This window comes from Neodiprion lecontei, chromosome 4, assembly GCF_021901455.1.
Source record: "Neodiprion lecontei isolate iyNeoLeco1 chromosome 4, iyNeoLeco1.1, whole genome shotgun sequence".
Classification (NCBI taxonomy): Eukaryota; Metazoa; Arthropoda; class Insecta; order Hymenoptera; family Diprionidae; genus Neodiprion; species Neodiprion lecontei.
In genome coordinates this window covers 22302311-22327843 of record NC_060263.1, presented here as the reverse complement: position 1 = coordinate 22327843, position 25533 = coordinate 22302311, and the positions used below count along the sequence as shown (strand labels likewise).

At 34.9% G+C, this 25533-nt stretch overlaps 1 protein-coding gene across 14 annotated transcripts in view; it reads right to left on the bottom strand.

The window, feature by feature from the left end:
- The window catches only part of LOC107224836 (catenin delta-2), a 29151-nt gene extending 4402 nt beyond the window's left edge, over positions 1-24749 (bottom strand). For 2 of the 14 annotated variants that reach the window (XM_015665046.2, XM_046737743.1), the window contains exons 1-14: positions 23752-24746; positions 18276-18352; positions 17513-17578; positions 13738-13779; positions 13522-13651; positions 13097-13379; positions 12769-12894; positions 12537-12596; positions 10971-11599; positions 10119-10506; positions 7831-8448; positions 7125-7263; positions 6680-6803; positions 5398-5496 (exon numbers count right to left, since the gene is read on the bottom strand). In XM_015665046.2, coding sequence (XP_015520532.2) covers positions 5398-5496; positions 6680-6803; positions 7125-7263; positions 7831-8448; positions 10119-10506; positions 10971-11599; positions 12537-12596; positions 12769-12894; positions 13097-13379; positions 13522-13651; positions 13738-13779; positions 17513-17578; positions 18276-18307 — 2736 coding nt within the window. In that variant the 5' untranslated portion in view covers positions 18308-18352; positions 23752-24746. The other 12 variants (XM_046737741.1, XM_046737746.1, XM_046737745.1 and 9 more) reach the window with 12 other exon arrangements.
- Between the last annotated feature and the right edge of the window lie 784 nt (positions 24750-25533).

The following is a 25533-nucleotide window of genomic DNA, read 5'->3' as shown; positions in this document are numbered from 1 at the left end:
TTTTTCATATAATTATTTCCTATGATCCGAATTTGGAAAACATCGACTGTTATACTTTATAACCGCATATATAATTTCTTGTAGAAATGACTTCTTGACATCAATATGATGCAGGATAGGTTTCTTGAATATGAAGGTTATTAAACGTAAGCAAAACCTTTGATACGTTTAATGACCTTCATATCCAAGAAACCTGTCCTGTATATAATTTCTGTTTGGTGTATGATATTCATATGTGTAATTATTACCCAAATATTGTGGGAAAATGTGATGGTAAATAAAAAACAAGTGTTTGTTTAAGCAAACGTAGGCAGTAAAATATTGTAAAGATTGTTGGCATGTGTCTTAAGGGCATTAGAAATTCTTATGTTCAGCTTGGAGTTCGGCAACAAATCAATTATGCATTACTGCCATTACTCTGAAAAGAAGAAAATTATTGAAACAGAAAATAACTTAAAAAGATATACCTTGGTATCACACCTCCCACAGCTCCTAAAAATACTCCAAAGTCATTATTTTAAGTTGTCACAACTCTGAACTCCAAGAGATAAAAATTTACTTTCACAAGTACTTATTTTTATTAGGTCAATATATATATAAATATTCGATATACATATATTTGTAACTATATTCAATTATATGTACGAACATCCTTCACTATAGTTAGTGTATTAAAAAACCTTTTCCAAAATATAGTGAGAAATGAGAAGTATATTTTCAAAAGTGAGAATAAAATTTGTTAAATAGTAAAATAAAATATATTAATGAGAGGAAATACCTCTAAACGAACAAAATATTTCAATTTAAATATAAAAGAACAAACGGATCTTGTTATTAGCTTAGTTCTTTTTTTCCAATGTTATATTTATAAATATTACCTTCATAAATATCTTTAAACATACGTATGTAATTTATGATTAACTACTTGCTTCTGATATTGTGAACTATGCCTGCGCTACTAACTATTTCTTTTACTAATAAGCTTTCATTCAAAAACCTTTTCAGATGATCACCTCAATCATAATTCGAATAACTGATTCATAAAAATATACAGAACAATACTTTTACAAGGGATATCGCGCGATTTTGTTAAACAGCAATATCGCCTTTGGAAAAATATAAACAATTATACATGAATATTGATTGACCGGACTGCATGTTCAAATAAGCAAAGACATCGACAAATCATAGTAGACCTGATTCTGTTACACGTGATGATTGTTATTGCTGATAGAATTTTTGTCCATCATACGTTGCTCCGTGATATTATGCACCTATCGGTATAGGTGCAGTTAGGGTGAAATGGCTAATTGTAAATTCTATTGGTTGATTCGATTACTAACTATCAGTAGGATGAATCAAATGAGAGAGAGAAATACCTTATCAGCAATTTAGGAATGTAATAGCAACATCAGACTGCTTGGAATAGCAATCAAAAATGAAAAATAGTTGAGTATGATGTTTACTAGATGTTGTGAAAATGTTAGAGTATAAATCACATCGCATCAGTAAATGAGCCGTAATCTAGCAACCATTTGCCTTAGAATAAATAGTTGGATACGATGATTAAAATTTTTTTTAATCCTGTACTTATAATAGTAGGCCTAGTTGAAGAACAGGCAGTATAAACAAAACATTATGGGTACTTTATTTATATACGATTTATAGTATCACAGGCCTGGGCAGACACTATGAGAGGGGGTACCTTTAGAAAATTTCAACGTCTTAGGGAAATTTCTGAAATACATAGTCTTGTGAATAGTAGAAATTTCATATCTTATAAAATGTAGTCATGAAAATGTTACTCTGTAATTTTCTCTACTGAAAGTTGGTCCGTTAAGAAGATTCGTCGTCAACCGATGGAAAAGTTTCTGAATAATTAGAAAATAAGATAAGAAATCTGAGCAACGATTAATCTGAATTTTCATAACAATCGCTTTTTCTTTATTACTATCTTTCGTTCAGTAATAAGAGGCGATGTTTCATAGATTCAATAAATAGTGTCGGATCACATACAAGGCGTATTCTTAGGAACCATCGAGCTAAGCAGGCCCCTGTGTTTCCCTTCAGATTCAAATCTTGCTATATTGTTAAAAAAGCAATTGCTGACCTCTCAGATCAGAGGGGTAAAATTGTAAGAACACCGGTATTGTTTCAAGTGTTATTATTAATCGAATTAAGGGTTTCGCGAATATTAAAATCTATTCACACTAGTATGAACGAGCAGAAAAGATCCCCATAATGTTTGTACTTTAGGCCACAGGAGTTTTGAATCTGATATTACCAGATAGACATCACTTTTATACAAAAAAGTAATGAACAATGTAACTACAAAGTTTCGACCAAGCACTAGAGATATTATGTATCGTTGTGCACTTTTACTTCTCAGTTTGATTGCTTTCTCATCATATGTATTATGCGTGGATTTGTTTTACACTCTTAAAGCGAAATGGTGGGGATGAACGCAATGTTACGAGCATTTATTTGAGTGCTTCGCGATTTCTAAGGAAGCTTACGCTCAGCACTTCAGCGTACTGTACCTTGATCCGTTAAAAACACTCTATTTTGAGACACATGTACCTGTGAATGTATTGACTTTAGGTGATTCTGATAATTGTTATCCAAACACAAAAAAAAAGTTTGAAGTGACACATGTATGATTTATTTATCATTTACACTATGAACTAAATTCATAGAGAAAACAAAGTATTTCAATCATACAACTTCCCTATTGTGTCTGTTGAAAATTAATGATTGTTACCGAATCGTATTTATCATCGCTACCTGTTGATATGTGAAAAATTGGAGTTTTCTAAGTATAATTGGTGTTTTCTATTCCTTAGTTTTGAGTTTCTTTGCAAGCATTCAAAGTACATAGTGCCAAATTTATGCAATAAATTATGACGCTCCGTCAAATTAAGTTCTAACACGTTTTTGACTTTTGTGCCTCAAAAAGAATGTTGCCATGCACAAATTGAATTTACAGTTCAGAGGATTCAAGAATTTAGATCATTACTATCTTCAAACAAATTTTAATTTGTTAGCTCCTATTCGAAGTTTAGAAATCTCCAAACCGACCCAGAACTGATGAATTGAATCTAAACAGTAGCTGATGAAGTTTTACGTTTCATGACAAAATTGAAAATAAAAAACTGAAATTATCGTAACAAATAAATCAAATAATTGATCTTCTCTGCCTTTTTGTACAACTTTTGCTGGAGTGTTCTATAGTTTCATTTATCATCTTTAAACACGACCTTTAATACTGTTTAAAATTACTTGTAAGCATATTTAGTCGTTAAGTTGGCACAATATTTAGTTTGTTTTGAATGTTTAAAAAATAGATGTAGAAACGATGTGTGTGTATGTGTGCGTGTATAACTCAGTAATGTGGTCGAAAAATAATAGCCATTAATTAAATTGAACCCACCATCTGGTGATAATGATATTAACACACGTATAAAATTCTACGTTTATTTTGAGTGAGCTAACGTACGAGAGTGATGGAGAATTTTGTAAAATGCTAATTACTATTTGGTCCAGCAATAGCCGTCGTTTGTTCTTCAACAATGGCATGTATACTAATTAGACCCTGCGTTTGTTTTAGTGATTCATCTTTGAGATTATTATTGATTATTATATTACCCCTATCTATAATTTAAAAATGAGCTAAAAACACAATTGTTTCTTCGTTAGTTTATATTAGCGCTTTCAACTGCAGACAAAGAAAGAAATACAATAAAAGTATTTCAATAACATAAATTATATAGGCTGTTGGTTGAAAGTGAACTGTTATGAGTAAATATACATTTACTTATTGAACAGCTACAATTCGATTTGATACAGGAGAAATTGTGCCACTTATGAGTTATAGCAGCGATTCTCGGCAAAACAGAAAAAAAAAGTCGAAGGTCACAGGCAGCAGCGTATTATTATAACTAAACTCTATCCTGGTGAAAGTAGTTGAAATAAAATCTTCAGAAGCTATTTAAAAATGCATCTGACTATTAAATGTGTTCTTCGTGTAATAATGCGTCTGCCTTTGAAGAGCTAAAGTGCTAATTGGTATTACGTTTAATGTATTATTAATTGACTTAGTTTTCTTTTATATAATTCAAATTCATTCCAACGTTCTATAACCTACAACGTGCTACCAGACTTGGTTATTTTCCAAGTGATTAATAAATTCACGCTAGCATACAAATCTGATAATAATGATTTATAATGTTTTACTTGATACATTCCATCGTCAATTAATGGAAATTGTAATCACGAATTAGCCAGGGGGCCATTTAACAAATACGTTTGCTTTGGAGAGGGATGGGGGTTCCAGAAGAGTGTGATAATCAGTTTTTTTGCTCGTAAATTTTAGATCGTCCGCGGTCTGGGACAATTTTTTATTTATTTTTTTCAAATTTAGATTGGAGAATAAGAAAATGAATATTGTGTCAATGATTTTCAGAATTTTATCATAAATTCTCGATTGAAGTAAAATTTTGTATTTTCAGTACACAAATAATATCAATCACAGGATTTGTCAAAAATAGCATTATGGAAAAATAATAACTTTTGGTAGCCCCCCCCCGGATTTGTAGCGTATTATTTTAGAGTTTGAAAGAAACGAGCCAACCGTTAAAGGGACAGCGGTCTAAAATCTTCCAAAGCAAATGTACATGTTCAATGGCCCCTAGTATCATTATATATGTGTGTGTATATATATATATATTTAGTATTATAATTAATATTCATTTCTTTTTATTGCTAATCGAAAAGCTTTGATAAATTAACAAATTAATAAATTACTCTGTTTATAATTGGTCTAAGATCCAAATATATTGTGACTTGTAAATTGGGAAGAATTGATTAATTATTTGTAAAGTAGAAGAGACAGAGTAAAACAACACAAGTAATTCTTCAAGAATGCAAAAAATTCGAATAGACATTCAATTTCTATGTACTCACTTTTCCAATATAATCTTCCATAAAGTAGCCTATTTAAAGAAGTATTAAAATATAAAATGAAGTTTTACTTTTATAATACATAATATTGAAAAAGAAACAAAAAATAAAAACTAGGGCAAGAATAATTTTGATCATTTTCTTGGAAAAAAAGAGAAAAAAAGCTCCACACAGCTTTGAGATTACATTGGGCAACCAAAATTTAGAACCAATATCAAGCAGAGAAGGTAAAAGTGCAGAGTTTTTGTAAACGAAATTTTTATAATATTGTAAGAAAAAATAGGTGCATAACATAAATTTGATATCACTTACGCAGCAACTGTTTATACTGTATTCGACATATCTTAGAATGTAAATCATGTGTGCGTGTACAAAGGTGTGTTCAATTATTATTTTTTTTTGTGGAGGGTCATTTGTTTCAATCATCTAATGACTTACTGGTATCGAGGGAAATACGCAAACTCCTCCAGCTGGTGGGGCATGTCCAACACTCTGCTTAGGATACTGCATATCTGACATGGTCAGCTCTTCATTCTGCTAAATAAAACAAAAAAGATTCAGCCATGGCTATGACATTCGTCATACATACACAAACAACAAATAGAAAAATATTGTTTACAGATTAATGAGAAATACCACGGTGTAAAAAGTTTATCACGAATATGAAATGAGTAATTATTATATTGAATATCTGATAACACTGTAAAACAGTAATTTGTTCGGCAGAAATACAAATAATTAGTTATGTTAACTAGTAATAAAAGTCACGTCAATGTGGTAACATCGAAATTTATGAAATATAAGAGGTGTCATCTTTCATAAAATCACTTGATCTTAATTTAGTAGGTTTTGTACTGAATGTCTTTCTTGTACTACTCACGCAGGTGCTCAACTGAGCTCATACAATCTCAAATATCTGTGAGAAACTGAAAGTAGTCCACTTTTTTTTGTAACACGCACAATGAAAGTTCTCTTTTATGCATCGTCCACATAAAAGAATTTTTTAAACCTTAGTGCGACAAAAACTTTCTGCACCGCTAGCGATGAATAGCGTTGCAGAAAAGTTTTCAAGTTCCGGTGCACGGTGCATAATAAAACAGGACTTGACATTACAGATGTAATGAAAAATAGTGTTCAATACACGACCGAACAGTGCCAATTGCCACCTTTACGTTCTATCATCAAAAATACTATTGCATTATTCACAATATTTCCAGAGAAAACTCTACAGTCCGTTGAAATGTGTTGTAAGTAATCATGTCGAATATAGAAAAAACTCCGCTTACAAACAAATCCGTGGGCACAAGGTTCAAAAGTGCGTCACACGATAGGAAAACCACCCATGCATTTACAGTCATTTATTAAATACCGGCCACCCAATCTCGAGTAAGAAAAGAGCCGCTCAAGTGGGCTTCAGGTAAAATCTACTGCGCCGGTTGCACTTGTGACCATTATTTAATAAATGACCCTGTACACATAGCCAGTAAAACCGATTCTACCTAATGTTGGCTCACTCATCGCTTCACATTTTGAGTTGTCCACTTTTTGTTTACTAAATAGTAATTGATTGGATTGCATGTATCCATAAGGGTTAGTGGTGTGGAATGAAAAATAAATTAAGTTTAAATGACAATTACAAAACAAAGTTTTCATAAATAATACATGAACCACAGGTCAGAAACATAAAGCATTGTGAAATTGTTTTTGAAACTTTGCTTACCTGTTGATACATTGTAGGCCGTCCTACGTTGTTGGAATTTTGACTAGGCCTTTGCATGGTACGATCTTCGTATCGTGTGCTTCCTTGACTCGCCATTGGTCGATTCAGAGTACTGCAATCAAAGCTAAAATTTTATATAGAATCAGAAGGCTTTAAACTGGGATGGGACTCTGCAGTTTTTTTTTTTTTTTTTGTAATAAATACCAATACAATATCGTAAGTTGTTATAGAATAAAATTAAGCAGAGTCCCTAAACATAAAATAAGAACAACATAAAATGTTATCAGTAGCAAATAAAATCATGACTTATTTTATAATTATAATAAAGTATGTTCAAGACATGAAATGACGAGTATACGCGAGTAGTAAAATGTTTTTAGAACGGAATTACGGGGTACTTTGTTAACCGTCATGCTCTCAATGTAAATTGAACTGATTCTAATACCTGTTGGCATTATTAGGAGAATTCGGTCCAGAGTTTCTAGCTGCCACAGTTTTTGTGACAAAGTCTTGTTCCTTCCAGCCATGTTTCTTGTAAACATCTCTCAGTTCTTGATGCTGCCACATGGTAAACAAAACTTGTCCTGGTAAAAAACATAAAATTACCAAATTTTTTCCAGTGGCTGTTAATTTAATATTATTACAATTCAATCTTGTCGAATGCAAGAAATATAATAACAAATCATTTTTAGAGTTATAGGAATCATGAGGCTCAGTAATCACTATTATCACATCACTAGTTGACATGTAATGTGATAATTCAGTAACTGTTATGCTTCTGATAATCTTTTAGATGTAGAGGGAAGAAAAGAAATTCTATTTCAATAGAATATGATTGTAGTCTGTCGTAGTTATAATAATATAGATATGAATATTTCAGTACTAATTAAACATTCACTATACATGTCAAACTAGTATAATATCTCATGATTTCCTGTCTTTTTTTATTCAAGTTTGGATTCCAAAACGTAAAGTTCCTACATTTATTCATTTTCGTCAGAAAGAGAAAACTAGTGGAAGATGAATCAAAATATTCGAATTTGCAATGTCAATCTTTTTTAACAACACTTTTTCAGATACTATAGAATTCCATGGTATTTGATGATAAGATGTCATACACGTTGAATTTATCTTTAGACACAAGTACTAACCTGAGAACTTGAGAACACGAGGAGTGTATTTTTGTCTCTGTCTAGTGATATTCATAAGCCTCTCCACACCACCAGCATCAAGTAGTGATCTTGAAAACTCGGCATTTTTCTTTATAACTTCATTCAGTGTTGCCAAGACAGCAGCTATCGTATCGTCACTGGTACCTTGATCGTGTTGATTATTTCCTGATGGCAATTTTTGGATGAGATCTCTCATCGCATATTTTCCTATAAGCTCTTTATTTCGCTGGTCTATTGCCAGATTTCTTAGAGCCGTCGCGACCGCGCATACTACTCTGTCAACTTCCATTCGAAGGAGCTCTACCAAAATTGGAAGACCCTTTTCTTTTCTAACAGCTGCGCGCATCTCGATACTCGGTTGCCAATAGCAGGCTGCAAGATTTTGCAGAGCTCCTGCTGCTGCTTCAAGAGTTTCAGGGTTCGAACACGTTTGTAAGAGACTCAAATATGACTGAACTACTTCAGGTTGCCAAAGTAGTTCCATCCCCTTAACCGGTTCATTTCTAGGATTAGTTGTGCGGGAGGTCATTGCTTCTTTTTGAACCGGTTGACCATCTTTTTTCTTTTTACTACCACCAAAGCATCCCAGATTTTCTCCTATGGAATAAACCAAAAAAATAAGAACTCTTTTAACATTTTAATTCTGAAGGAGATTAAAAAGAGGAACTTATTTATTTCAATTGAGCAAAATGAAAATAAAATAAAAAATTATATATGCGGCGTATTATTTTTCTCTTTCTCTGTTGATCATATTCAATGCCTTAAGAGAAAAGAAAAACAAATATCAATTATTCTCCAAAATAATAAATGGCGTTTCATTTTGTTCACACCATTTGCAGTTGTAAAAATCCAGTTTTATATTAGAAAGCATATTAAAAATTCTTTAAAATTTGGCATGTATCAGCTCAGAAATGAAACAGTAATCACTAATGTTCACGCTGATTGGCTGTGGAAAGCTAGCGATGCATATATTCTGGGCAATATTCAACCCTAAGGGTTACAAATGTCTGGTCATTCATGGAAAGCAAAGAATCAACTTGAACACGTTGTACAAAATAAGCATTCGGCAATAACATTACAATGATATCTTACCTTGGCATAAACCGTATGCTAAAAAGATTGAAATTTTCTTTTTATCTGGTTCTAGTTACAAGGAAATTACCATATTATACTTCTATAACTCTACCACGTGAACATTTCTAATCATGTTTTGTTTTTCTGTGTGGCTTAAATTATTCTCAACACTTTTTAAAAATCAAATATCTCCAGTAGATTATTGTATTGATATAAAGTCAGATGAATAATAATATTGCTAACTATAAAATAGGCTTTTAGCAATCCCAGATAACAAATGTCTTAAAAATTATAGGTAACAGCAAAGATAAGATGACTCTGGACATGTATGATTTCAAAAACTGTGCATGGATTAAGTTTCCTGCAAGATAATATCTGAAGGTAAACTTTCCATGTCCTGACCTACTAACACTGTAGTACCTACTAGAAGTTATACTCTATGGACGTTCAACACAGTATTTACTTTGATTGAAGTATCAGATACTTGACGAGTCTATGCATTTTTTCACTTCTGTAAAATCGTGGTATCATTCCAAATAAAAAATGATGGTAACGTTTGCTAATGACTACTGATGTTTCTAACCCTATTTATGAATAGTGGAAAATGTGCTTCCCACCAAATCCAACATCATATGTTTTCTACTATTATTAAATTCATGTCAGCTTTTGTCATAGGAATATTTGATAAATTGATATTTGCCCACGAAAGTGTTAACAAATAAAAAGATCGACAACTAATGAACAGATAATACAAGACTTCTGATTGGACCTAACGTGAACATTTGTGATCTATGATTGACTTCTATGCAACAATTGATTGCTCATTCCATGACAGATTGATCAGAGACTGGAGGCCACCATCTCCAATTTCGATCACATTAGAGATGTTTGTGTCACCACCAATAGAGATGTGCAAAGGGGTCAATGGAAAAATTTATTCTCGCAGTGGAGTAAAGTTTCCGATCACACAAATTTATGTAGATGTTGATAGCGTACTTGTTTTAGTACGTGCATAGCAAATACTTCAATACTTCATTTATATATTGGTGGAACATTTTTAATAAGGGTTTAAATATTTGATTTTTGTATAATGCACTGTGTTTTAATTAAGGGATGAGAGTCGCATCATGAACGTTTCTTTATTTTCAAATCCATAACTCATCTCGATACTCAAAAATGATTAGTATATTTACCTTTGGCAGGTGCTGAGACTCTGTTTTGTACAGTGGACTGTATGGGATGTTTGTCATAGTTTGGATCTTCGACCTCTTGACATCTGTAGCTTAGATTCCTGAGAATGCAGACGCAATTTTCTACAATTTTATTTCCTATGTTTGATTTCTCAATAGCAGATCTAACGACGTATAGCAAGGCATCTACCAGACCCTCGCACTCTCTCAGTTTCTTTCTGGCATATTCACCAGCGCTAGACACATTCCTTAGTACACCTGATGCGTTTCTGAAGACAGTTGACCAGCACGTTTCTCCACTTGTAGAATTTGGATCCCAACCGCTATGCGGGATAATAATATTATTAACTACCATTGTTACTCCGTCATCGATTATTGATCGTTTCAAGTCCTAGAAAAATATACAAAGAATTAAGATTATTAATAAGTGGTTTCTAACCAACGATTAAATGAAACGTGTTGATGTAATTTCGAAAGTTTAACTTCCACTAAAGTGCTTACGTTTCTCAGTTCGATTACAATAAATCATGAGGACTTTGCTGAGTGGGTAAATAATATAAAAAATCAATTGGCAAATTAGATTTGGCAGCAGTTACATTTCATTCAAGTTGAGGTGGGTCAGTCAATAAGTGGATAATTTTGTAGAAAAAAGTAATTTTACAATAATAGTAAACAAATCATACTCAAAATTTTGATGACACCGATACATTGACTCATCGGTATAAGCTCTCTTTCAGAGTTTAAATTTCGACACGACTTGATTATAAATTTAACTTCAATATAGTTTAGGGAGTTATTACTAAAATATTTCTTATTAATATACAGACGGAGGTGGTAGAATGATGAACATCTTACTTCACAAGAAGATAAGTTCCATAAAACTCCAGTAACAAGTTCTTTAACATCAGCATCAGACGTTCTTCTGAGTAAATTAATAAGAGCAGGAACGCCACCAGCGTTCTTTATGGCTCGTTTATTTTCATCATTTTGTCTTCCATAAGAAAGATTTCTGAGAGCTCCGCAAGCATTTCTGTATACATCAGGACTATCGTGATTCAACAATTGAACCAATGGCGGTATTCCACCAAGGCTACGAGTCTTCTGTTTATTGGGATCGTCCATATAACATAAATGTTGCAAATAAGCTGCAGCATTTGCCTTAATCACATTGTTTGGATTACTTAGGAAGCCGATCACTTCCGATAAGTTCGGATCCCTCCATCGCGTTGATTTCTGATCATCGTCCAACGGACTTGCCATTCCTGGAACAGCGGGATGACGTGCTTGCAATCGTTGGATATGAACGTCATCCTCGAATATTCCAGGGGGCACACCACTCGACAAAGGTGCAGGATGACCTTCCTCGTAACCAACAGGCACCTCTCCCGGCACACCTACGGATCCCATGCCTACAACCCCGGGCCCATATCCTACTGGACCATATGGCGAAGGAGAGACATAACCATATGCAACTTTGGCTTCATCTAATGAAACAGGTCAATGTAAAATGATTCTTGTAAATAAGTGAAGACAAAAATACTTGGCAAATTTCGGGATGGCAGATCAACATCAATTTATTTTTCAACTTATTACTGTCAGAGAATTTCCATAAGACAGACTCACTTGTAATAACAGAGATAAAACATTGTATAAATATCTAAGGAATGTACGCAGTCATGAATTTTTTTCGTACAGAAAAAAGAGATGCGCAAGGAAAGTTTCTACTCAAATATATTCTCCTCAAATTTGAAAGGTATTTTACAATCAATCAACTTTCTCTGAAATTACTGATAAGAATAACGACTCGATTATCAAATTTAAATCCTGAATTGATGTATCCAAAAATTCATAATTCTATGTAAGAATTATGCCCGAAATTATTTCATGCAGTCTGGTTTCAATGTAAATTCACTTGCCGATAGTGACAATACCATAATTATTTATTACGGTGGCTATAGATTAGCTGATCCCAAATTCCTTAGATTTTCGAGTTCAAACGTTCAATCTTACTTGGTTTTACTTAGGTACACCATAAGGAACACAGGCTGACGTTTGCACATAGAAATTCAGAACCTACATTGTTTTTATTCTTATTGTATTTCTAAATGATATTCCAGTCATTCTGTCTGATGAACACTATCTTTTAATTTGAACGAATACATACTCATTGTTAAATCTTGATATTGCCTGACTGAGGGAATATGTGTTTTTTTATTTTGTGGATGAGCAAAATTGCTGCCATTTTTCAAACGGTAAAATTTTCCAACAAGTTCCAATTTTTGTGCTGAATAGATTGCATTGCAGTCTTATTCAATGTAGTTACTTGGATACGTTCAAGTTGAACATACCTATGTAAGCTGTCAGTCAAAGATTCAGTTTGTTTACAATAGTATAATGTAATATTTATAAACATGTAGTTACCATGTGGATGTTGAGAAGGTTCTCCAGAATCATCCATGTTCCATGAGTTACTGATTTGATCTAAAGGAAAATTATTTCTATGAATACAAGCACTGCTTATGATAATAGCAGAACAAACATGTGTAACAAGTTAAAGACAATATCTGTGCCCATGCCCATTAGTACTAATAGTTCTTAAAACGCGATTAAATAACATCGTCTGAAACGACGCGAAAATGAGCAAATTATTCACCATATTGGTCTCCAGGGCCTCCGGGACTAGGCGTGATACGATAATGATCTTGCAATCCCGAGTTCAAGCCTGGGTCCACATCATTATAGCCTGCTTCTAAGTAAGGAGCTGATTTTCGTAAATACTCTGTGACAGGAAATATATTCAACAGTGAAGTGGTTGTAAGAATTAATAAAAAGTGATTCATCGAGAATTGAAAATATATCCACTGCAGCAGAATTCGGTCTTCAAATAAAAAAGGAAAAACTCTTTTCCACTTATATTTATTATTATTATTATTATTTTATTAATCTTTATATTATTGATAAAATCAAGTAAACGGTGTTACCATGAGTCGGAGAAGCATGACTATGTTCGGACGGGCTGTGCGGACTATGAGGAGAATGAGGTCGTGGCATGTAAAGCCCATGAGGTCCAGGATATCCAGGTTGTGCGGGATAGCCCAAATATCCGTCGTAATGCTCAAATCCAACCATATAAGGGTCTGCTTGATATCGTGGATCAGCATGCTGGTAATCCTGTGGCAACAGTGGCACTGACATGTAGCTTACAGCACCCGTGTCTGGTTCCATGTGGGAGACTTCGCGCACAACCTTGGTAACTGTTGTGACCTGAAGTAGAATTATACCATTAACTATACAATACTGATAAGTGGTGTGAAACAGGCTGTGACTTTTTCACTTCCATAGGTGATGTTTGGTGAGTTTCCACCATAACTGAGTAAGTCTGAGGTTGCAGAATGTGAGAATATACCTGCTGAGATGTTTGCTGTTTGTGGGATCGCATGACCAATGGATCTTCTTGTACAGATAAATGTGAAGAGTGCAAGGAGTGTGTATCAGTCTGTCCATTGCTACCATGGTAATCGGTGTCATTTTGTCCTCTGTGGCACAAAATTGAGTCATAATTAAATTCTGCATATTAATGAAAAAGTCAATGAGGAACTAATTAATATCTCAAAGTACTTACGTATATTGAGGCATGTCTGGACCTTTTTCTTGAAGTACTCGTCTGAAAAAATGTGAAATATATTTTAGCCCTCTGCAGCTATAAAATTCAAAGGTAAAAACAAGCAAGAAAACAATTTTACTGCATGAAGTTTCTTCACTATTAGTTAACCTTTATCAATGTACAGAAGAATAATCTCGCGAAAAGAAATGAATAAAATAAGACTAGAAACATTAACTCTTGCATTCTTGTAATCGATCATGCAATCAGCAATAAAAAAATATTGTTGCTGCAGGTACAACAATAAAATCGACTTAGCGATGGTAGATTTGAGACACAAATATTGCTATTGCGTTTTTTAACCACTTTCCTTATTTGCAGTACAGCAGTGGTTGTTTATAAAAAGTTCAACTTAAAGGCTGCAAGAGCTCTGTCAGGAAAACTAAGTATGATTGGCATAGAACTGCAAACTTTTCTATCTCGACAAAACCATGTGTGACTTAGTTGAGCATCTGCAAAAGCCACTGACGAGGGAGTCAATGTGCACATGCTCATTCTTGTGCAGTTGCCTTGCCATGGGACCTTATTGGTGGTCAATCCTGACGCTAAGAGCTTCCTAAACGATTTTTGGGCACAAGCTTATAAGTGAAGTGCTCACAATATTGAAAATTGGAAGCAAAAATTCAAACAGAGTCTACTGTACATAATTAAATATGTTCAACGATGACTTGGACTGGTTATCTTACTTATTACAGTACAACCTCTCAATAGTGCCACTTCTCCTAATCCGTGCTCGGGTGCTTCCCGCACTACCGTAATACACTCTAGCGTTTTCTGCATTTTCTTTCGACAATACCGCCAGTGAAATGCATAAACACTTATTCCAGAGATTCAGTAGTATATATGTAAACGGAACACAAAGGTACGAAAGTTACACTTTTTAGCGCGGAGATTGCTCTGTAATTTTGTTTACATTTTACTATTTTTCAGTCGTTGACGAGCAAAAAATTTAATTGCAACTTAAAATTTAAGTGCAGCTTGGGTACAACATTAAGAATCAACGAATCCCACCTATTGAATTAAAAATTAAGAATAGAGGTGAAAAAAAAAATCAATTAATTATATTTGCACCAATGATAGTAAACATCTTGGTAAATATAAATGAAATGATATTCCTATGATGTAATCTTGACCTTTTAAACGCTACTTCAATGCAAAAAGTTTGTTGTACTTACAGAAAAAAAGACTATCGTAAGTTCAAATTTAATGTACTATAGTGACGGAAAACGTGTTGAAATGATGTTTATGTGCAGTATGTCGGTGCAGTAGTTGTCCAATTCAATTACAGAATTTTACTACTGAATTTTGATGGTAGGAATAGTACTAATCTAAATGTTTCTTACAACACATTGTCTCAATACAACAATAAAAAAAGCCTCACAGCTATACTGAACGTTAAGTTTGCCACGCGATTTACAGAAAACGTACAAACTGCGTGCAGATATTCTGGTTTTCAATCAATCGTGGCGCTAAAATACGAAAACTAGAAGGATAAAGTTAGCAACGTTACTGTAACGATGCATGTTTAAGAAAAATCGGTACTTTGCATCTATAAAAATGTTTAAAATTTAGTAAACCATGATAAATAAAATATACTTATGTTTCATAAAGCCGACTCCTTGAGTCATTCGAAAATTGCGCAATAATGACTTTTGCCCAGCTGTTTCGTTACGTTAATGTTATTAATTTCAGCCTTATCAAAAACGGCACTCAGTGCACGTTGTTTCTTTAAGTCGAACTCGCTATCACTGTATCACTTGTCGTTTAGGATTCTATGAAAGAAGTACATTTTCACGATCATAATTTTGTTAACAATATCAACGCGCAGTTTGACTAAATTTTGCAAACCAATTACAGTGCTTGGATGGTGGGAAATGTGAAAAGTGAAATTACAGAATCTGAACCCTGATTGGCCGAAACCACGTTTGTTACGTGATCGGTTAGTTAAGGGACAAATGAGGAGGGACAGACAGGATATCATCCTAATGTTTCCCTCTCGGGTTTCCTGTTTTTCGGCTAGAAGTCTCCCACTAGGTATTTACTACCTAATCTTTATTTCGTTTCTTTGCTTAAGGTCTTGTAATACTCCTAAATTTACTGACCGAGCAAATTCACCCTTTTAATTCCTATATTAAATAAACAAACGAATGGAAAGGGTTCAAATTTCGGCGGCGCATCGCTCTTTTATAGTAGAATTCACAAAAGTTACTCATATCTCGAAAATCGTCAAAAAAGTGTCGTTTTTTGACACGTCCTACTATTTCGACATTTCCATCTTTTATTTACGAAATTATTGTCATTCTTATTTCTCGTCTAGCGACCTCAATATTGCATGAAAACAGTTTAACGACAGCTCATTTTACTCCTTATTCTTTGCGGAATGGTGGAAAGTGTCTCAACTATGCACTTTTTGGCCCCTGAAATGCGGGAAATGTGGAAATAGTACCACGGGTCAAAAAACAGCACATTTTTGGGATGTGAGTAACTTTCCTGAATTCCGCTACAAAAGAGCGATGTGCCGTCGAAATTTGAACCCTTTTCCTTCGTTTATTTATTTAATATAGGAAGAAAAAGGGTGAGTTTGTTCGGTCGGTAAAGGTAGGAGTACTACATGGCCTGAATACTGCTTTCAATAGCTACAACACACGTGCTTGTAGCTCAGTGGTCGAATCAGAAGTGTCGGTTCGCGCAGGCGCGCGCGCTATCGTCATTATCGATTCGTTTCTTGGCTACAAGTGTGCTCGCTTCAGTGGCTCGCTCTCGTACAGTAACAACTCTAACGCGAATCTTCCGAACGAGTCTGAACCACTTAATCTCTTTACTCACTACCTCCTACTTACTACAATCATTCAGTAACCATATCCTACCAAAGAGAGCTTGCCGTGGACAATTTTTCCGTTAGATGCTAGTTGGTACTATTGTCAATTTGAGTGTTTGACGGTAAAATAAGATGTCAGTAGGTGTTTTGTCGGTAACGTTGGGTATTCAATCTTCGTCTAAAAAGTGGGATGGAAAATTAAATACCACAAAAATACCAATGTAAGACATTAATATTTACTGGATATTTTTTGAACTATCGGTAGATTACCATTTAAATTTGCGAACACGCCAACTCTCATAAGGCTGGCTATCTTTGGTCGAATATGGTTACACGATATTACCATGCACAAGTGTAATAGGTTTCCTCGTTCAAAGATGATAAAATAATTATTAAACCAATTTCAGTCACTAACGATTACCATGAAACGTCAAAATGAAATAAATTACTAAAATTTCAACACTATTGCAAAGTCTTGGTACAAAAAAATGTACAGAATGGTGGTGAGCTATTTATAATGCAGAGATAATTTGTGTCGTACTAAAAATATTCAAACAGAGCACAAGAAGAAGTATTGGCTCAAAATATCGTACCACTTTTATTACTTATTGAATTTATTAAATTTCATGCCTCGAAAGATCTGTACAATAACGTGTTTCAAAATAAGATTATTTATAGTATTTAGAAATGTCCAAGGCAATATTTGAAAGCCTTTTCCACTACAGGTTTTCAGTTACACAATTACACTGTACAAGTAGACTAAAACCGATACAGCTTATAATTTAAAAGAATAACAAAATACTGGATAGTGAGGGTAATTCATGCTACCTAGAGCTTTCAACATTGGTGCTAATCCGCAGTCTCATTAGCCCGAGTTACAGCGTGCTAAAACGTGCGATGCGTCAGCTAATTAGTCACCTCTGCGTAATTTCAGTGCGCGTTATGTTGTGCTCTTGTCTCTGCTCGATCCGCCGATTCACCAGCCTAGTTTACATTGTGTTCTTCATTTTAGAAAGTTCACTTTATTATGCAGAATATTGTATTAGAAATCATATATTAATTGCACCCACTTTCCAACTTGTTACAAAAATAATTCTATTCCCGATTCAACTATAATAGCAACTTTACTAACCTGATAAGCGGGGAAAAGTATATGAGGGAATTTGCGTGAAAAATAGTAGGTACATTATGTAACACGGGGATAAGACCAATTATTCTCTTGTTACATAATGTACTGTTTTCTTCCCAACTATACCGCGGATCAAGCAAGTTACTGTGAAATTCAATAGGAATTTGCAACGTCAATGTAACAAAAGTATAGGAATTAAATTCAGCGTGTGTAACTATTGATGGTTTATGAGATGAAAAAGAAATGAGCATAAAGTTTGTTACTGCGTGATTTATTTTCTTCAATCATTCCCTCAAAGTCTTCGAGAGTTAAAATAACTGAATTATTTGTGTCCAGTCCACTTTTTAGTAAGAGTGAAAAATACGACCGTTACGAAGATCCAGACATCGTCTGATCGGTTTAAGGAAAACCCTCATTTTCAAAATTTATTCTCTACTTATTTCTTATCTCCTTCTTGCTTCAATTACATTTTTTCTATCTCAAATAAGAGAAAATGTATCGGAAACCACATAAAGGTGTGTGTACAGAAAAATTTGCAAAATTTAGACTTACAGACAGGAGTCAACCAGCTGATTGTTTGACATAGCAGCTGATCACTGTTGCTTCCTCCCAGCTACGGGCTGCCTCACCTAAAACGATAATAATTTCTTAAATGAACTAGTATTCTCTGTGGAATAAACTGTAGAAACAACTATCATTGAATTTAAACTAGCTTTTTTACTCTTCCACACGAGCAGACTGATGTGAAATTACTCGGAGAATATAAATCTCAAGTTTATTGTACGTTATCTAGATAGTATTACCTAAGATAGTCATCGTAGATAAATTTTACGCATCTTCGTCTTATCTACTGTTTTTACGGTACAAAGATAAGAAAAACGCATGCTGAAACAAAAGTGACGCCATTCGGAGGCAAGACTCTGATATAGATTCCCGAAAATGATTGGGAATGAATTTGGAATTTATTCTTGGACCAAATCAAATCCTGTAAAGCGCGCTTCAAGTACTCCATTTCCGTATACTGCGGTAAAATAACGTTAGAGCATGCGCACAATCGAAGCGCTACACGTTTATGACATAGTAGGGCTATTTTTGGCACATGCACACTTTCGAATAATTCAATCTTACGCACAGTGCCATTCAGCGTAAGATCTTAAATGCTTTCAGTAGAACCTTGAATGATTCGCAAACCAAACTTTCCTTCACAGGTGTTGCATAAAATAAAGTAATCATACGACAATATCTGACAATATCGTGTGGTTGCTGTAACACTTGCCTACGGTTTATGCCGCAAACTTCACTCTCGTCAGAAATCAACCACGTTCTGCACTAGTAACACAATGTAATATTGTCGCTCAAACTAAATTTGACTTGATCTAACCAAATCTGTCGTTGTTACAGAAACGTACATTGTCTGGTTAACTCCGCCAATATTTCGTTGCCTTTCACAAAAAATAATTTGCAGCAACATGATTTTTTTTTTTTGCCTCGTGTAAAGAAATTTTGTGTGAAGTAAACAATTCTTTTTTCTCAGTATATTAGGAATTTTGTACTTTCATTGCTATGTTTTTGTTTATCTAGATGAAAATTAAGCTAATCTTACCGTTTAGAGATAGTTGCACGAGAAATCTTTCATTTTTTGTAGAGAATTTTTATTTTCATCTTATTAATATTTACATCTTATCTTTATCTAGATTAGAATACTCATTATCTTGTACAATTCTGCAAGTTACGTATTGTTGCATAATTCCGCATGCTTGTGGCTTTATCAGAGGAAAAATATCTCGGCCAAGGATTTTAAAAAGTTCAAAAAAATATAGCTACATCAAGTTTCCAAAAAAGTTCAAATGTGTTTCACATTGTAAAGGAATGATTTTTTAGTATTTAATTTGTAAATAAGTGTTCTGCCAAATGTACAAAATAGTTGTAATCACAAGCCGGTGGTGGCGCTGCGGGCTGACTCTACTGCCAAGGTAATCGGCACGGCCGAAAAATTCGCAGTTCTCGAACTACTGTCCCCGTGTGTACCTGGGAGATTTCCTTTAAATTGAGAATTGTTGTGAGTAGCTTTCTAAACATGAGATTCAAGTTCGCCAAGTTTAATTTGCCAATGCATTTTCATTGAAAAAATTGTTATTTTGCGACCTCAGAATTGTTTGAAATTACGTAAGCCGTAATAAAGCGCAAATCATGCTCAGATTTTGCAAAAACACTTCCTTCCAATGACTTCATTCGTATTTTGTACTAGTTGTTGCCTGCGGCTTCGTTCCCGGCATGCGTTGCAATGCCACTGAAAGAAAGTGTTTTGAAATCATACGAACTCTCCCTAAACCTTAGAGCATATACTGTACATGCTCTAAGCCCTAAGCTATATGAAATACATTCATTTGTTGATACGATTCGCGCGCCACCTATAGGAAAATGGTTGTACCGATTCGGAAACGTTTGCGGGCGTGCGCCACGAACTTAGTATTACTTCGTGGCGTGCGCAGAACTCACCAAAGTTTCACCGCAATAGGATGAATGATATAGGAGAAGGTATACGGTACAAAGAAAGAAACATTCATATAAGTATACGTGATGATAATACTTGTATACGTTTGTACACATCCGTATATTTACATAGGTAGCCGCATACAAGATATTTCAGATTTAATGCAGAAATTGTGCAAATTCACTGTATAAAATGTGAAGGGTGAACCATACCTGTATCGCCAATGTATGTCTCACCTGTCTACAAATTATTGTACAGAGTCTTGATTGTCAATCTTGTTTCTGTACATAGCTGGTGAGTATTCTTATCTAATTAGTATGCTCTATTTCTATCGTCTGTATATTTACATTTTGCTGTCTATTATCCTTTGTGATTTTTGCAACAACCGTATCGTCAGTATCGCTCAATCCCAGAATGCAGAATGAGGCGAATATCTCGAAGTGTAAACATTTCCATCTCCGAACAGATTCATTTTAAAAATTAAAAAATTGTAGTTGCAGAAGATAAAGATGTCAACTACATTTGTAAAAATTATAATCAAACCGAAATTGCTTGCTAATTACATGTGTAATTTGTACTTGATTCCGTCACACAATCAAACGTGAAAGTAAAAAGCAAATTTTTTCTCTAATTAGTAAATACAAATGGAATTGATATTTTAATTCACGCTCATTGTAAAATTCTTTAATCATATTGTAATTCATTCCATCTGCATGTGATTTACGATCGAAATGTAATTAAGTGTAAAATGAAATTACGAGATGTCTAATACCGATGACGTAAGATTGAAGGAAATATTTACTTCGGTTGGTTATTCTCCATTTTCATTGATCTTGTCTGTAAAATTGACTGTTGACGATCTTATATGATCCTGTAAATCATATACTAATTTCAGCCGACAGTTCCGCCGGTGGTTTAAAAACAGACGTAATAAATCGGGTAGCTCACTGGAATATAGGTACATAGAAAATCGTACAAAATTGAAGTTACTTCCGTTAACCTGAGTAAACATTACGAAAAAAAATCGTTACGTTGCAATTTTAGAATGAATTTGAAGGAGTTTGTTTTTCAAAATATGAGCGCCATTAGGGTTTTACAAATATTATATAATCTTAAAGTTGCGAAAAAACAGTTTTTCCTAAACCTGCATCGTGAAGTTAACGTTACTAACTTCAACGTAATAAAATCTGCTAATGCGGTGAAAATTCTTGCTTCGGCAGCAAAATTTCTTGCTGTCTCTGCACACAGAAAAAAGTCTGGTTGAACAAAATAGAATGGTGGAGGTTACGGGCGGACAAACATGGATTTTGTTACAACTAAAGATCTTGTAATATAATAGAATGTTTCGTTATCTCTTACATCTGCCACAAAATATTTTATTACATCAACTGAGTAATTATGGCAACCGGAAGATAATCTGAGTTTACTCACCAGTAATCGCCGTTTTGATTTTGGTTCAACCAATGCTTTTTTTCGGTGTATATTGACACTTAAATTTGCTGAACGAGCGTATTATTGTTTCCATGTAGGTCTGCTAAGAAATAAGCGGCTTTCTTATACAGGCCATGTGAGTGGAAATTATTACACAATTTTAGTTATCGATAGCACGTGAATAGCAAACAAATCTTGCACAACGGAGATCTCATTTCGATTAGATACCGAGGCAGCACTTCTCTTTTGGGCCGGAAGTGCGTTTTGATCAGAAGATCGTTATATAATTTAAAAAAAAAAGAAAAACAAATGACACCTGCTTATTTTCAAAGCACATAAATGCCACGTAATTCGACGAGGATGAAACTAGCAGCCATAATCAGCAGCTAAACGTTTCCAATGTTCATTCGAAGAAGGTAATGAAGTCCGAAAATCAAAATTTTCCGAAATACCTTGAACTCCCAATACTTTTATAGAATCGTGAGGATAAAACTGTACTGCATTAGCACATACAAAAGACTACTAATTTGTAGATGATGCGTTTTTCAATTTTGAATTGGTGGAGGTCGTAACTTAATTAATTGGTTTCCACAACAACGAAGGAGGCACAAAATATGATCGTATCATGATCTCTCAGTGTGCATAATCTCTCCAATCATTATTTAAAATGGCGTGCTCAATTTTTCGGAACTACTAAAATTACGGAGTAGAAGACTGTCGTGTATAGCCTGCCCCCCACCCCCCTCTTCTAAAAAAAGTAATTTTCATCTGGTTACCAAACTGATTGTGAGCGTAAAATTTTTCGATTGCGCGATTCAAAAACACAACATTTGACATTAGAAAACCAACTTTCGCACTAGTTCGAGAGGCAACTATTCGCTCATTCTGATTCTCCCTGAACAAAAAAAAGGGTACATTTTACGGGCAAACATTCGTTTTATGTTTTATGATTGGAGAAAGTAAAGAATTCAGCCAATTGCGAAAAGTGAACAAATGTCGATCGGTTAAATGTACCCTGATTAACATAAATGCAGGAGGAATTACCCTGTTAAATTGCCCATCAGACATTTAGACGAATTCTCGCAGTATAAATACCCAGCGTACATACTCATTGTCAGTATGTACCCGCGTCAAAAACAAAAGGTCTGAAGTGAATACCGACGGTTGTCACAATAAGTCAAGTGACGTACTACTTTGGCAATAACCTTATACAGGTATGTATGTATATTGTATACGTATATACATAGTTCGAGGTTCACCCGCCCACGTATCTACTCTGTTCATCACACTGCATCAGTTATTTAAATTCATCCGTTTATTTATTTTTATTCGCCGTCAAAACAACTGATCAACCGAACAATTTTATTATATAAGATATGTCACGCGATGTATTCTATTGTTTGTAATTTCTTGTGTGTTAGTTACTTTAATTTTTTTGTCAATTTGCAATGCCGACACATTGCGTTGGTTAGAAATCTGTTCTGAGTAATGAATACCCAAATAGAATTGTTAGAGGAACACCCCCCACGCCCTCCTCACCTGCCATCCGTGCATTCTACTCGTTCTGCTCACGCGCGTTTCTGTCACTAAAAAGTAGTTGCATTTGACTGATGGCCACTTACGGGGGGTGAGTGGAGCTAATGAAAGAGCCGGACTAAATTTTGGGTGGACGGCAGGGATCCGGGAGGGGGGAGGAGACTCCACCAATCGTCACCGCGACCCGAAAATGTTTACAAAAAGAAAGTATGTGTCATTGACAAGTGGCCGCCTCTGCAATTAGTGACAGATTGTCTGTAATACAGTTATATTGGAAAGCTTAATACCTGGAATATTTACGGAATTGAGTCAGCTAATACGATATAAACAGAAAAATCGGCTAACTGAACATTGTAGTACTGTGAAAGGATTTACCACAATTGTCAAGCAACCATTGAATGCAAGAAACGTAAAATAATAATTGACTCAGAGTGCCCGCTGCAGGCAGGTAATAATCATGCAGGGCCAAACTCTGCTCAGGGTAAAATAACGCGTAAACAAATTGCAACGTCGAGAAGATGTTACAATTTTTTTCACAAGTATAAAGACATGATAAATTCAACTTACCTGCGTGAAATGTCATGTGTGAACATGATGCGCGGCGACGGTTAAATTGGTTGAAATCTTTTATTTTTCGTAAAGATATATTATTATTCTTCTCATATAATTAAAATGACAACCGTGCGTCTGTGTTCACGGATGCAACGGTTCACGTCTTCGCTCGTTTCAGCTACTGTCACGCCGCGTCCCCCGGCGTTGCTTCGAGCTATTTTCTTCGAGGTTTTTGCCTTCCATAAATCTTTAATTCGTTCTAGACTCGAGAACTTTGATTGAGCTTGTATTAATTCTCGCGCTTTAGCCACGAGACACCATGTAAAACCTTTCAATTTACATCATATTATTGTTATGATAACTTGAATATTACATTGTAAAACTAGTATTACTACGATTTCGTGAAAAAAGTTTTCACATCATTTGTCACTTTTGTACTGCCACCATTCGTGTGATCTTTACACAAGTATCCCCGGTCGCAGAACACAATCTTCTGTTACGTGTTATCACTTCGGGAATAAGAATTTAACGTAATTAGTCGCAACTATAGTTCTTCCGCAAGAGGGATGGACTCGTAGCGAGTTCTAGTGAAAACGGAGTAAGAAAAAAAATTTAAAATTCATTCAAAACATAAACGGCCGCCGCACGAAACCAAACACCAGCCTCGCGTGCATTACTTTGGTCTGCTCAGGAATAGTTGGTTTCCATTGCAAGATACGTGGCTGGCTTCTATATTCCCTCTGCTGTTCGCTCCCACTGTTCACTTCACTGTCGTTTCACCATCGCATTGCGGTTCCGTCCATTGAAGAAGTTATTAAGACAATTCCACCGCGTAGTCATTCAACGAAAAACCGCTAACGAGCATCTATTTCGATCATACACGTGCAGAAGATTACGCGAAACGCCGTAATTCTTCACGGCATGTCACCCAGCTCGCTTTGCCAACGCCTACACACGGCAAGTAGTAACGACGCCCCACACATACTCACGCGCACGCGCTTAGTGCAGCGCATGCAAACAGCGGTGGAACGAGTGAGTACAAAGATCGGCGGCCATCTTGCCGGAAGACTCCGCCCTGATGGTATATACCGAAAAATCCTCAATGCATATTCCACGCCAGCCTACAATATATTGTGCACTGCACATGCTATATCGTTGGATAAGTTAAAAATTTTAAGAATATGTGTCATATCTACTCTGATAAACCATAGTAAGGTTGTATTGTTTTCCTTAAATACAATCTATGTGCAATTTCGCTTGACCGAAAATCTTTTTGAAAATCTTGCGGAGCTGTATATTCTTTGTTTTAAATAAATAGATCAGACTTGGTCCGTCAGTTGGAATCAGATTCCAATCAATTTATAATTTCTGATATATCTTGCTAAAAACATTGGTCTCGTCGTTTCTATTAGGTATGTCTATAACGTTGGGTCACCATTTCGCCTGCTAGTGTTGTCCACCCGAAATTTATTTCTGATGTCAGGGGATTGTTGTTTATTAGGTTTAGTGGGTTTAGTGGCACCCTTCGCAGGGGTTCTTGGGTAATTTGAAATTCTGAAAATAATACCGAAGACATTGTGCTTGGCACTTGATACACTGAAATGATCAACAATCAAATGTTTGCAGTGGAGAAATCATTTCTGATATGACGTCACTTTGTGTGACGTAGGTGAGCTTAAAGTAAAAGCATTTTTCACTGGATGCACTTTGGTGCTCTGAGTGTTATTTTCCTAGCTTGCAACCAATAGTAGAAGGGGAATTCTAGGAAGCTCGCAATCAGTGCGGACTTGGCCTTCA